General features: G+C 37.0%; 1 protein-coding gene across 7 annotated transcripts in view; it reads left to right on the forward strand.

Annotated features, from left to right (window-relative positions):
• ERO1B (endoplasmic reticulum oxidoreductase 1 beta) overlaps positions 1-12736 on the forward strand; it is an 84325-nt gene that overhangs the window by 13934 nt on the left and 57655 nt on the right. For all 7 annotated transcript variants that reach the window (XR_014252978.1, XR_014252979.1, XM_082423124.1 and 4 more), the window contains exons 3-5: positions 5511-5594; positions 10309-10350; positions 11931-12013. Coding sequence is in view for 5 of the 7 variants with exons in the window: in XM_082423124.1 (XP_082279250.1) it covers positions 5511-5594; positions 10309-10350; positions 11931-12013 (209 nt within the window). In the remaining 2 variants the exon portion in view is untranslated. The remainder of the gene's footprint in view (positions 1-5510; positions 5595-10308; positions 10351-11930; positions 12014-12736) is intronic.

Raw genomic sequence — 12736 nt, forward strand, 5'->3', positions numbered from 1 at the left:
TGTTGCTTTTAGAGGTCAGAATGGTTGAATGTTGCCAGTTTCATATGGTTCAGTCTAATACAGTGAAGGAAGTGTTCGTTCTATCAAAGACCATCCCTTCACAGAACGTCCAGATCACATGTCCACTCTATGTCATGGCCCTCACTCTTTCACTCCTCCCTTTTGGGATTATATCTTCTGTTTCTGTATCCCCATAGGTCTGGTCAATAGTATGCACTCAAATATTTGAATAAATGAATGAATATCTCATTGAATCTTTACACTGAAAGCCTGTTAGGTCAACATTATCCACATTTTCCAAAGAATAAACAATAGTTTAGGTATCCTAAGGTAGGGTACTTTTGTTGGCTTACAAACAAAACAGAAGTTTTATTAAGAAAAGGTGTGGAGCAGCTCACAAAATTGAAAGATAAGCTGAAGAAGCATATTTCAGAAAAGACAGAAATTGTAGCAGGAACTAATGGCCATTCTCTTCATGATACCGCCAAAATTTTGGATCAAATTAACCATTTTCCCATATTTTAATATTACACAAGAGTCAGATTTCTGGGAGAGAGGGTCTAAATTGGTCTAGGCAGGGTCATATAACCCCACCACTTGACCAAAGGACAATTTGGTTAATAGTCCTGTTTGCATTTGCATATTGTTTCTCCAAGGGAAGTTAGGGGATGTTACAGAAGGAGGAAAAATGAAAGTTGAGTAGGCAAAAATAACAATGTGGTCCTTGGCTAGCCAACATACAATTCATTGTCATACATGCAATTTAAAAAATGTTCCAACCAACGTAATGAAATTACTGTGTATGTAACCGGAATATATTCATACCCTTTCCCAAAGGAGGGTAATGCAATGATCTAGTTAATCCAGTTAGCTTCAAGTCTAGGATATGTGGGTGCTATCTACTCTTCTTGTAGTTCTGTCAACCTATGAATTAAAAAAAAAAAACAAAACGGAAATTTGACGTAGAGTACGTTAGTGGTGGAAGAGGAAAGCTAAGAGAAGAGGTTAATTTTAAACACATATGATTCAGCAAGCAAGGAAATACAGGTAGAAGTAACAGTCTACCTTTGTCAACTGGTCACTTGGCTGCAGTAGCTTGTATTTATATTTTCTCTCTTCTATCCGTTACATTTCTTTATTTGCCAAGTATTTGTTGAATAATTACTTTGTAACAGTGTATTCTAGGTGCTGTGGATACAATAGTGAATAAAACAAAGCCTCTCACCTTATGAAACTTTTTATATGATTAGGGAGACAGACAAACAAGTAAACAATAAAATAGCATTTACTTTATAATCATAGGAAATTACATGGGGAAAAATAAAGTTGGAGATAGAGGATAATGGGAATGGGGAAGGTAGGTAGCACTGTTTTAAAGAAGGTGGTCAGGAAAGGAAGGCATTCTTGCTGTGCCAGTTGAGCAAAGACCTACCTAATGTGAAAGAGTCAACCATGACAAGATCTAGAGAAAGAACATTCCAGGGAAGGGGAGTTGAACTGCAGGTATGAAGGCGCAGAGTGTTTGAAGACCAGTATAGCTGGAGGAAGGTGAATGAGAGGGAGAGTTGGAGAGGTAGGTAGGGGCCAGATTAAAAAAAAAAAAAAAAAAGGGAATTCCCTGGTGGTCCAGTGGTTGGGACTCCACGCTCTCCCTGTCAAGGGCTGGGTTTCCCCTGGTCGGGGAGCTAAGATCCCGCAAGCCACTTGGGGTGGCCAAAAACAAACAAACAAACAAAAAAACCCCTATGCTTTCATCTAAGCATTTAAATCAAAATTTGAGAATTAAACAATGACTTAATAAGGCCCTGTAGTTTTTGTGTTTTTTTTTAACCACAGTAAGGCTGTTGGATCCAAAGTGTGATAAGAAGCTATTGGAGGAATTTGTACAAAAGAGACTGTATGGGTGTGAGGCAGGAAACAGAGAAAGCACTTCCAAGGCTATTGCAGTAGTCCAGCTGAAAGATGATATGGATTTGGAATAGGCTAGTAGAGTTGGAAAAGGTGAAAAATGATCGAATTAGTGCCATATATGAAAGGTAACACAGCAAGCTCTTCTGATGAATTGAATGTAAGGTGTGAGGGTAAAAGTGAACTCAAAGATGATGCCTAAGTTTTGAGCATGTTACCAAAAATAAAATGTATATATCATGACCAAGTGGATTTCATTCCAAGAATGTAAAGATGAGGCTTTTAGGTCTTCAACAAGATTCAGTACACATTCCTGATTTTTTTAAAACGTTGACAAAGTAAGAATGAGGGATACTTCCTTAACATGATAATTTCAACCCTAACATCAGCACTGCCAGCACCTTACTTCTGGGGAAACACTAGAGCAATTCTCCCTTAGGTCAGAAACCATGAGGAGGGGATACCTACTATCTCCTTTACTGTTGGACCATATTGGCCAGTATAGTCAAACAAGAAAAAACAACTAGAGGCATAAAAATTTTAAAAGAATAAATAAAGCTATCTCCATTTATAAATGACAAAGTAGACCTAGAAAACTCTAAATTATTAAATGAACACAAATAATAAAAAATGCATTAAGATAGCAGGTTATAAATTTAATATTGAAAAATCAATATCTGCATAAATACAAACAATAACAAGTTAGAAGATATAATGGAGAAGAAATCCCCATTTACATTAGCAAAAAAAGATAAAATATATAGGAATAAATGTATCAAGAAATGTGCAAAATCTAAAGGAAGAACGCTTCAAAACACTCCTGAAAGACATAAAACTAGGCTCGAACAAATGGACAGATGTCTTTCGTAGCATAAAGATATTAATTCTCCCCCAAGTTAATATATAAATTTAATGTGATCCCAATAAAAATACAAGTAGTTTTTTTCTGGAGCCGGACAAGTTGTCACAGGTTAAGTTCCCTGGGAAGCTGACTCTGAGACAGTGATTAGTGTCCAAGAGGTTAATTAGGGACAACTCTTAATTAGGAACCAACAGCATAGGGAAGGAAAAGGAAGGGAGGACATCAGGACTGGGCAAAGGGAGAAGTAAAGCTGTGATGCAGCTTCAGAGAAACCTCAGATGACCCTTTGGGGGGTAGTTCTTAAGATGGGATAACCCCCCAGAGCTGTCCCTACTTCAGGGGGATGTCTAGGCCTTTATATCCTTACACCAGTCATTGAATGAAGGGCATTGTAGGAAGGGGTGGCACCACCTTGGACAAAGTGGCTCTCTTTAGCTGAAGTTGAATGCCTGCAGTGTTTCCAGGGCTGGGGTAAGAGCCTTTCCTTCCTGAAGGGTGACCTGAGTAGTGTGTTGCAGCGTCTGTCACAACCCACTCCTTAACACTGTGTATTAGTTATCTATTGCTACATAACAAAGTAGCCTAAAGTTTAGCAACTTCAGCAAACCGAGAAGGTGGCATTTGAGGAAGACCTAAAGGGAATGAGAAAGCAAGCCATGTGGATATCTGGAGAAAGAACATTCTAGGCAGAGGGAACAGCAAGAGCAAAGGCCCCGAGACCATGGTGTACCTCATGTATTTGAGGAACAACAGAAGGGGCAGGAAACTAGGGAACCAGCCCACGGAAGGCGTTCTCAGCCATTGAATTGGATTTTGAACTGAGCTGATTTTCAGAGGTATCGTATGTGGGGTGAGAAAGAGAAGAGTCAAGGATGATGCCATGATTTTGGCCTGAAGAACTAGAATAATGGAGTTGCTGTTTACTGAGATGGCAAGAATTACTAGAGGGTAGAGCACAGTTTGGGAGGTGATAATAAGTTTGAGGTGCCTGTGTGTGTCCTGTGGAGATGCCAGGGAGGAGGTGGATTTACAAGCCAGGAGCTCAGGGGAACCTGCAATTCCTAAGCGTGCCAGGCGATCTTAAGCCTCTTTGCCTTCAGACATCCGGATCCCTGTGCCTAGAAATCTCTTCCTCTAGGAAACTTCTAGTCATACCCGTTTTACGTGTTACCAAGGAGGCCTTCTTGAGACCCTGTAGGCACAGTTGACCACTCTCTCCTCATGTTGCCAGTCTATACTTGTTTTTGCCTCTTCCTTGTAATGTGGTTATTATTACTTCACCTAGCATGTGTTTACTGAGGTGTCTATTATGTGTGCTGGGCACTGGGATAAAATAATGAATCGGGCAAAATCCCCATCCTTACAGTCAGGGGTGCAGACAATAAATAATATTCAAGTAGTGATAAGTGCTATAAAAGCATGTAAAACAGCGTGTGGGGTGCGTATCGAGCACTACTTGAGAGAGTCTGGTCAGAAAGGTCTCTCTGCTGAGGTGATATTTGAGAGAGCCCTGGAGGAGGTGAGGGGATCGAGCCATAAAAGACCTGGAGGAGCCACCAGCACAGGCACAGAGAACAGCCACCGTAAAGGCCCTGAGACAGGGAGGAGCTTGTTGTGTCCCCAGCAAGGTCATTGTGCCTGGAGGACTTTGGGAGGAGATAGGTCAGACAGGTGGGCAGGAGACCAGGTGATGGAGTGCCTGTGGATTTACTCTAAAGGTGAGAGGAAGCCACGGGATGGTTTTGAGCAGGGATTGGTATGCTCTGAGTTGTGTTTCAAAGAGATGATTATGGCTACTGTGTAGAGAATAGATGGTGGTAGGAGTAGGGAGACTCGCAGTAGTCGGGGCAGGGGCAGGTGGCAACAGAAGAGGTGGTGAGAAGCAAGTAATGAATTGTTTGCAGGGGATGAAAAGGAGGAAACAAGAATAAAACTTTGACTTTTGGCTTGGGCAATGCATGTGGATGTCCTATTGAATTACCGTCTTCCTGTTAGGTTTAGAATATGAAAATCCAGAGTTTGTATCGTGGTGAAATGTCCTGCATGATCTTGTCTATCTCTACCCTCATTCCCTGTCACTGTCCGCCTTCCCCACTAAAAGTCAGCTAAACTAAGTCAGCGCCTTGTCACCTTTCCACACACACGCTTCCGCCAGCTAAAACACTACCTCCTCAGAGACCTGCATCCACCAGCCCTGTTATTTTCCATCACAGAACTCTGGATTTTCGTTTGTAGCACTTGCCACAATTTGTAATTAAATCAGCATGCAAATATATAATTCCTGTTCCCTCCAGGAAACTGTAAGTTGCAGGGGCAAAGCGCTTTTTCTGCCTCTTTTTCCCCTGAGCCTACACAGTGCCTGACGCGTAGTGGGTGCTCAGGGCACATCTGTTAAGTGAGCGGGTGCCTGGGAGAACTCAGTCAGTGAGGTGATGGTAGGGGCTGGGAGACATTAGCGTGTCCCGAAATGCTTTCCAGGCTCTGCGGATGAGCAGTGTGCTTGGACTTTATTCCTTTTTGAAGTGTCAGAGGGCTAATAGCAGTCATTTATTTTTAAAAATAAGTATTATACCTGGGATGTCTGGAAAACTTCAGTCGTTTTAACTTCTGAGCTATATAGATGCCTCAGGATAGGATGCTTTTCCTTCACCACTGGGTCCCTGGAGCCCAGCGGAGTGATACTTAGCACCGCAGGACTGTGACACACACTGACTAACGCTCATTCATTCTTTCTCTCGAGGTCAACCTGAAGCGACCGTGTCCTTTCTGGGCAGAAGATGGCCATTGTTCAATAAAAGACTGTCATGTAGAGCCTTGTCCAGAGGTAAAATCAATTTTTTAAAAATTGAGAAAAGAAATGCTTTCTCTTAGACTTTTAGATAAGCACGAACTGTGCATTTTAGGCTAATGTCAAAGCATTTGGACTTGTCATCCAATTCATATGGTCTCAGCTCTCTTCTTTTTAACCAGATTACAGAAGATTTATTCTGTACTTGCCACCAAAATGGGTTTGAAGACGGTCTTTTATCCAGTGGTGTTGGTGACTGGATGTGGAAATATAGTCTGATTCTAAAATGGAGGCTTGTTCTAGGACTGGATCTGCAGTTGGCTCTTATTTCATGCTTTATTGAATCTGCATCTTGTTTCATGGGCAAAGAAAATGCTACTGGACCTTAAGTTTCAAATTAGAGTGGGAATTAGAGTGCAAAAACTTGGGAAATTCAAGGCTTGGAGTTAGATCTTCCCTTGGTCTTGTTACATTGGGTGGGGGAAAAGGACTGTACTTATTAGTAAGGGAATGCTACATTTTAGACTTTGTTTTTTGACATCTAGCATAATTAATTATATTCCTCTTCAACAGTAATTAGTTATTTCCATTTTACTTTTTGCTTTTCTTACCTAACCAGTAAGTCTAGTTTTTTGCCTTTAAAAACAGGAAAAAAACATCTGAACCAATATCGTTTCTAAACAGAAAATTTAAAAAAAAATTATTTATGTTTTCCTTTAAGAATAAAATGTTTTCAGTTTTTAGTTTGAAATTATTTCAGACGTACAGAAAAGTTGCAAGAATAGTACAAACGATTCCCATATACTTTTTATCCAGATTCCCCAAATGTTAATGTTTATCAAGTTTGTTTTATTATTCCCTCTATATGTATATATTAATATTATTATTTTTTGAACCATTTAGGTATGTAACCAACATGATGATCTTTTACCCCTAAATACTCCAGTGTGTGTTTCTTTAAAAACAAGATTATTAACCACAGCATAATTAGCAAAATCGGGAAATTAACATTTCTGCAATACCAAAGTCTACTCTGTAGACCTTAAGCACACATCGCCAGTTGACTTAATAAGGTGCTTTCAGAGTAGCAGCAGCAGCAACAAACTTTCTGATCCAGAATCGTGCCTTGCATTTGGATGTCACGTCTCTTTAGTCTTCTTTTAACCTGGAAGAGTCCCTCAGTATTTCTTTGTCTTTTGTTGTCTTGACTTTAATGAACTCCCTCCCGCCCTTCCTTCCTTTTTTCCTCCCTCCCTTCCTTAAAATACACCAGTTATTTTGTAGAATCCCCCTTATTTGGGGTTTTCCTGGTCTTTCCTAATTATTAGATTAAGGTCATGCACTTTGGGCAGGTGCACCATAGAAGTGATGTGTCCTTCTCAATGCCATATCAGGAGGCACATGATGTCATCTTGATCATGTGGTTATGGTGGTGTTTGCCATACTTCTTCATGGTAAAGTGGGAAAATTTTTTGAGACTATGAAAATATCCCATCTTTTATCATATTTTTGCCATCATAAGTTTTAGCATCCATTGATGATTCTTGCCTGAATTAATTATTTATATGGTGGTTGTCAAATAGTGATTTTCTGATTCCATTTCTTCTACATTTATTAGCTGGCATTCTACTGCGAGAGCTTTTTCTTTATTTATTGTATGTTTGTGTCAATATATATCGTTACCATCATTATGTTTTTTAATAACAGCTTTATTCAGACATAATTCACATACCATAAAATTCACTCATTCTAAAGTGCACAATTCAGTGAGTTTTAGTATATTACAGAATTGTGCAACAATCACTACTATCTAGTTGTAATGCATTTTCATCACCCCAAAAAGAAACCCCTGCCCATTAGCGGTCACCCTGTTTCCTACTCCCTCCTGCTGGAAACCACTAATCCACTCTCTGTCTCTACGAATTTGCCTATTATGGACACTTCATGTGAATAAAATCATACAATATATGATCATTTGTGACTGGCTTCTTTTGCTTAGCATAATGTCTTGAAGGTCCATCCATGTTGTAGCATGTATCAGTACTTCATTCTATTGCTGAATAATATTCCATTGTATGGCTATACCTCATCTTGTTTATCCATCAGTTGATGGACATTTGGGTTGTTTCCACTTTTTGGCTACTATGAATAATGAATAAATAACCAGGCACAAATATTTGTGTGGACATATGTTTTCAATTCTCAAGTATACTTTGGAGTGAAATTGCTAGATCATATAGTCACTTTAACTCTTGAGGAACTGCCAGACTCTTACCATTGTGCTGTACAATTTTACATCGCCTCTAGCAGTGTATGTATGATGGTTCCAGTTTCTCTACATACTTGTCAGCACTTACACTGTCTTGTCTTTTGTTGTAGCCATGCTTACAAATGGCATCTCATTTTGGTTTTGATTTGCATTTCCCTGATATCAAGCATCTTTTCAGGTGTTTATTGGCCATTTGTATATATTCGTCAGAAAAATGTCTATTCAAATCCTTTGCCCATTTTTAAATTGAGTTGCCTTTTTATTGCTCAGTTGTGAGAGTTACTTGGTTTTGCACAATATGTGTTTCTAAGTTGTTTTTATGTTAAAATAATCAGTTATTTATTGTCTACAGTGGATTATCCTCTGTAGTCTTAAATTTCTAATAAGAATAAATGAAGGTGTTTATTTGCATGTAAATCCCCAACATAAGAAATCTAATATATGTATTTAAAAATTTCTGTCCCCTTCCCAGTGTCATTCTCTTTCCTTTCTTTCCAGAGATAAAAACTATCCCTTTATGTTGGTTCTTTCAACTAATGTGAGGATATTTGTATTTCTCTCTCTGGGGAAAATTCAGTAGGCGTTTCACATTGAACCCAAACTTGTCATGATACAGAGTTACAATTTGCATTCTGTAACTTGAAGTCTAATGTAATCGTGAGGCTCACTTAATTTTGTAATTTGCAGATTGCTTCATATTGTTAGTGGCAACAACAAGGTTTATTTCATGTTTGATTTTAGTTATTAAGTTTACATTTATCATTACTTTTTAAAAAATATTTATTGGCTGCGTCGGGTCTTAGTTGGGGCACGCAGGCTCAGTAGCTGTGGCTTGCGGGCTCTAGAGCGCAGGCTCAGTAGCTGTGGCGCGCAGGCTTAGTTGCCCTGTGGCATGTGGGATCTTAGTTCCCTGACCAGGGATCGAGCCGGCGTCCTCTGCATTGCAAGGCGGATTCTTAACTATTGGACCACTAGGGAAGTCCCCTATCATTACTTTTAATAATTCTTTTTTGTGATTTTTATGTTATTCGTGATGATCATGTGTGGTGCCTATCCCCATATTTCTCAATAGCCTGTATTAAGATTTGCTTAAGTCAAGTTACTGCATTTACCATCAAACCTTTTAAAAAGCTGCTAGTACTTTGGTTTTAGCATATTTTATACTTGTTAGAGGACAACAGTAATGAGAGGGCATTTTAATAAGTATTCCATATTTTAAGTTCAGGGTCTGATAACTGTAACTGCTACATTTGACTTGAGTTTTGTAGTTTTCCCTCTTCCGCCTTCTGTTAGTGGTGCTAGAAAACACTGAGATGATAAAATATTGGCAGCAAGTAACGTTTTAACTATATGATATTGGGGGGAAATTTCTTATCATTATTCTTATTTACATTCTTCAGCCTGACAGAAAAATATTTATTCTGAATATTTGACTAAATTTTATCTATGAAACATGAAAAAGTTTTAATGGGTAATTTGCAATTAATTTGATAGCCCATAGATTCAAATGTTGGAAATCAGTTCCCTGGGTTGATTAGAGGATCAGCCTGGGATTGCCTGCTTTCAGATACGATTTTTGCTTAAGATTGTGTTTGATAAACCAGTTGTAATAATTCATAGATTTATTTAAGCCTGAAACTAATTATTGGTTTTACAGAAAAGAAAGACCTACGTGAAGTTCTTACATTGGTAAACCCTAGATTACCTAGATTGGTAAGCCCTAGGTTAATCATATGTGCCAAGGAACCTTTTATTTTTAATCTTATTGAAGTGTGCTTGATCTACAATGTTGTTAATTTCTGCTGCGCAGCAAAGTGACTCAGTTATACGTATATATACTTTTTCATATTCTTTTCCATTTTGTTTTTTCGCAGGATATTGAATATAGTTCCCTGTGCTGTACAGTAGGACCTTGTTGTTTATCCATCCTATATATACTAGTTTGCATCTGCTAACCCCAAACTCCCAGTCCATCCCTCCCCCACCCCCCCTTCCCCTTGGCAACCACAGGTCTGTCAAAGAACTTACTCTTGCTTTCTAGTATTAATTCAAAATTATCTAAATTTCAAATGTCAACGTAGAGCAGAAATTTAAATTAAGCATAATATGTTTCAAATAATTTTTAATTTTTAAAAAGCTTCTGTGGAAAGAAAGTTTATGGAAAAAGTGATTTCGCTAGGTTTTTTTTTAAACCTAAAAATTATATAACCTATTAATTACTGCATTGAGAGTTATTAGAGCTGATTTTGACACTCTTTGCTTCAGTTTTCTATACTATGATTTACAAGTCTGTAAATTGGGATAGTTCTTTACCTTTCACCTCAGGAGGTAGTATGAAAACAGAATTTGAATGAATGTATATTTTCTCCTCATGGACTAAAACAGCCTTTGAATTAGAACAGTGGCATTAAAAATTCGTGAAGAAATCTCAAAAAATATAAAGATCGTTTTCTAAATTTTTGTTTTTGTTCTTCTTTTAAGAGTAAAATTCCAGTTGGAATTAAAGCTGGGAGTTCTAATAAGGTGAGTCCCTTTTCTTCATTAAATATTTCTGCTTTACATAGTGAAACTTGCCCCTTACTGCTTGGTGTGGTTGCTAAAGAGAACCATGATATGGTTAGTTGGGAATGGACACATTTTTGTCTGAGAATCCCAAATCCTTAATTTTGTAGCAAGCAATGAGGTGTAGTGTATTCTTTACAATTAAACTATATAGCTTCTTTTGAAATACTTTAGTTCTGTTTTTAGAACTTCTAGAATAACTATAAAGTACTATAGTCAGTGCCAGTTTACCTAATCAACAGGCATTTTGTCAGGCATGTATTTTTACTATTCTGTTTCAGCTGTTTTCAGCTATTTCAGTCATATTCAGGATTATATTGTATAGAGTAAACAATTATCAAGGTATTTTGAGCATAGTACTTTTCAATGGCATTAAAAGGTTATCCTTTTCCTCTTATGGGGTATGTCATAATCTACTTGGCCATTCATATGTTTTTAAATAACAGTGTATTTCTAGTTTTTCACTATCATACATATGTAGTAAAGATCATCCTACCCTCTCTCTGCTTCCCTGTGCATCCTCTCTCCATTTTCTTGTGCTCTCTACCTTTGCAGTCTTTTGTTTGCGCTCCCTCTTTTATTTATTTTTGTTTCAGATCTACAATAAATAGTATAAAGACAATTGAAATCCCTTCTGAACTCCTTCCCAATCCCATTATATTTCCTCCCTCCCTAGAGCTAGCCACTTTGCTGAAGTTGATGTCTATCCTTCTGTGATACTTTTTCTTTTTGTATTGTACTATACATGTGTCCACAAGTAATATATAGATCTGTTATATGAAATTTTAAAAAATTTTTAATATTTTGTATTTCTTCAAGTTAAAAACTTTTTTTTTTACTTTATATTTTTATGTAGTATTGTGCTTTTGAAATTTTGTCTCTGCTAATATATGTAGATTTTGTTAATTTTAATAGCTGTAAAATATTCAGTTGTATAGATATTTGTATAATTGTGTGAATACCCATTCCTCTGTTGATGGACATTTCAATTGTTTTCAGGTTTTTGCTATCACAAACAATGACGCACTGGCATCTTTGTCTTTCGTCGAATTGTGCACATATGTAAGAGTTTCTCTAGGTCTATATTTAGAAGTAAGATTGCTGGGCCAAAGGGGATGCCTATCTCAACATTACAAGAGAGTACCAAATAACTTTCTAAAGTGGTTTTTGTTTTTGTTTTTAAATGTTGCTCTGGATATGGATTCAGCAGTGGGACTGCTGGCTCAAGGGTTTATTCATATTTACAGCTCTACATAAATATTGTTAAATTACTTTCCCAAGAGGGTCTTCTCAGTTCACATCATCACCAACATACCAATGCAAATTGCTACATTTTTAATGTCTTTGCTTATTTATTAGGTGGAAATTTGTGACACATTTTCATTTGCATTTCTTCCATGTGTTAGGGATTCTGATAATAGGATGTATCTATATTTAGTATACATCATCATTGACAAATTGACTCTTCTGCCAAAGGAACCTGAAATAAAGACAAAGGTAATAATTGTTACTAAACTTACATATTATGAATTTCTTTTCAGTACTTGAAAGTGGCAAACAATACCAGAGAATTAGAAGATTGTGAACAAGCTAGTAAACTGGGAGCAATTAACAGCACATTAAGGTAAATTTCATTTTAGTAGTATTAAGAAAATATTCCCTTGTTTATTTATGTTAGAAATCTTTGGTTTTCCTTGTGATTTTGATTAAACATTAAAGTTTCAACTAATCTTTGAAAGTTATTCTTTATCCTAAATTTCATGATAGCTTTGCTTCCTCTTAGCTGATTCGTTCTTAAATTTCTAAGTCATCAGTAATGACTATTAAAAAGGAAAAATTTAGGTGATTTCTCATTTAGCAGGGTTTATGGGTCCATTCTTCCTGATTATTATGGGAAAAGGAACTTGAATCTCTTAGTCTTTTTAAAATAGTAATTCAATCTGTATGTTACATTTTGAATGATAAAGGTTTCTGTTAACATAAACTGTTAACGGTTCATAGATTTTTTTTTCTGTTGACTTTTCTTCATTTGCTCTAAGTACAAACCTGCTTTTGAAGGCCAACATGAATAATTTGTAAGTGGTCTCAGATTATGCAGTATAAAATGACTGAGCAGATCTGCAGTTGTGAGTGGGGAAGGGAATATTACAGAAATTCTTTTTAATTTCCCTGTTAAGATTTGTCATTATGTACTATAATTGTTAAAGACAATAAAGTTAGTAGTTTTATGTATCTTATTTATTGACGAAAAATTCTAATATAGAAAAGTAGAAAGGATAATATAATAAACACCCATATATCCTCTACTCCAAATGAATAAATGTTAACATTTTCTACCATGTTTATG

This window comes from Balaenoptera physalus, assembly GCF_965194825.1.
Source record: "Balaenoptera physalus genome assembly, chromosome: 14".
NCBI lineage: Eukaryota > Metazoa > Chordata > Mammalia > Artiodactyla > Balaenopteridae > Balaenoptera > Balaenoptera physalus.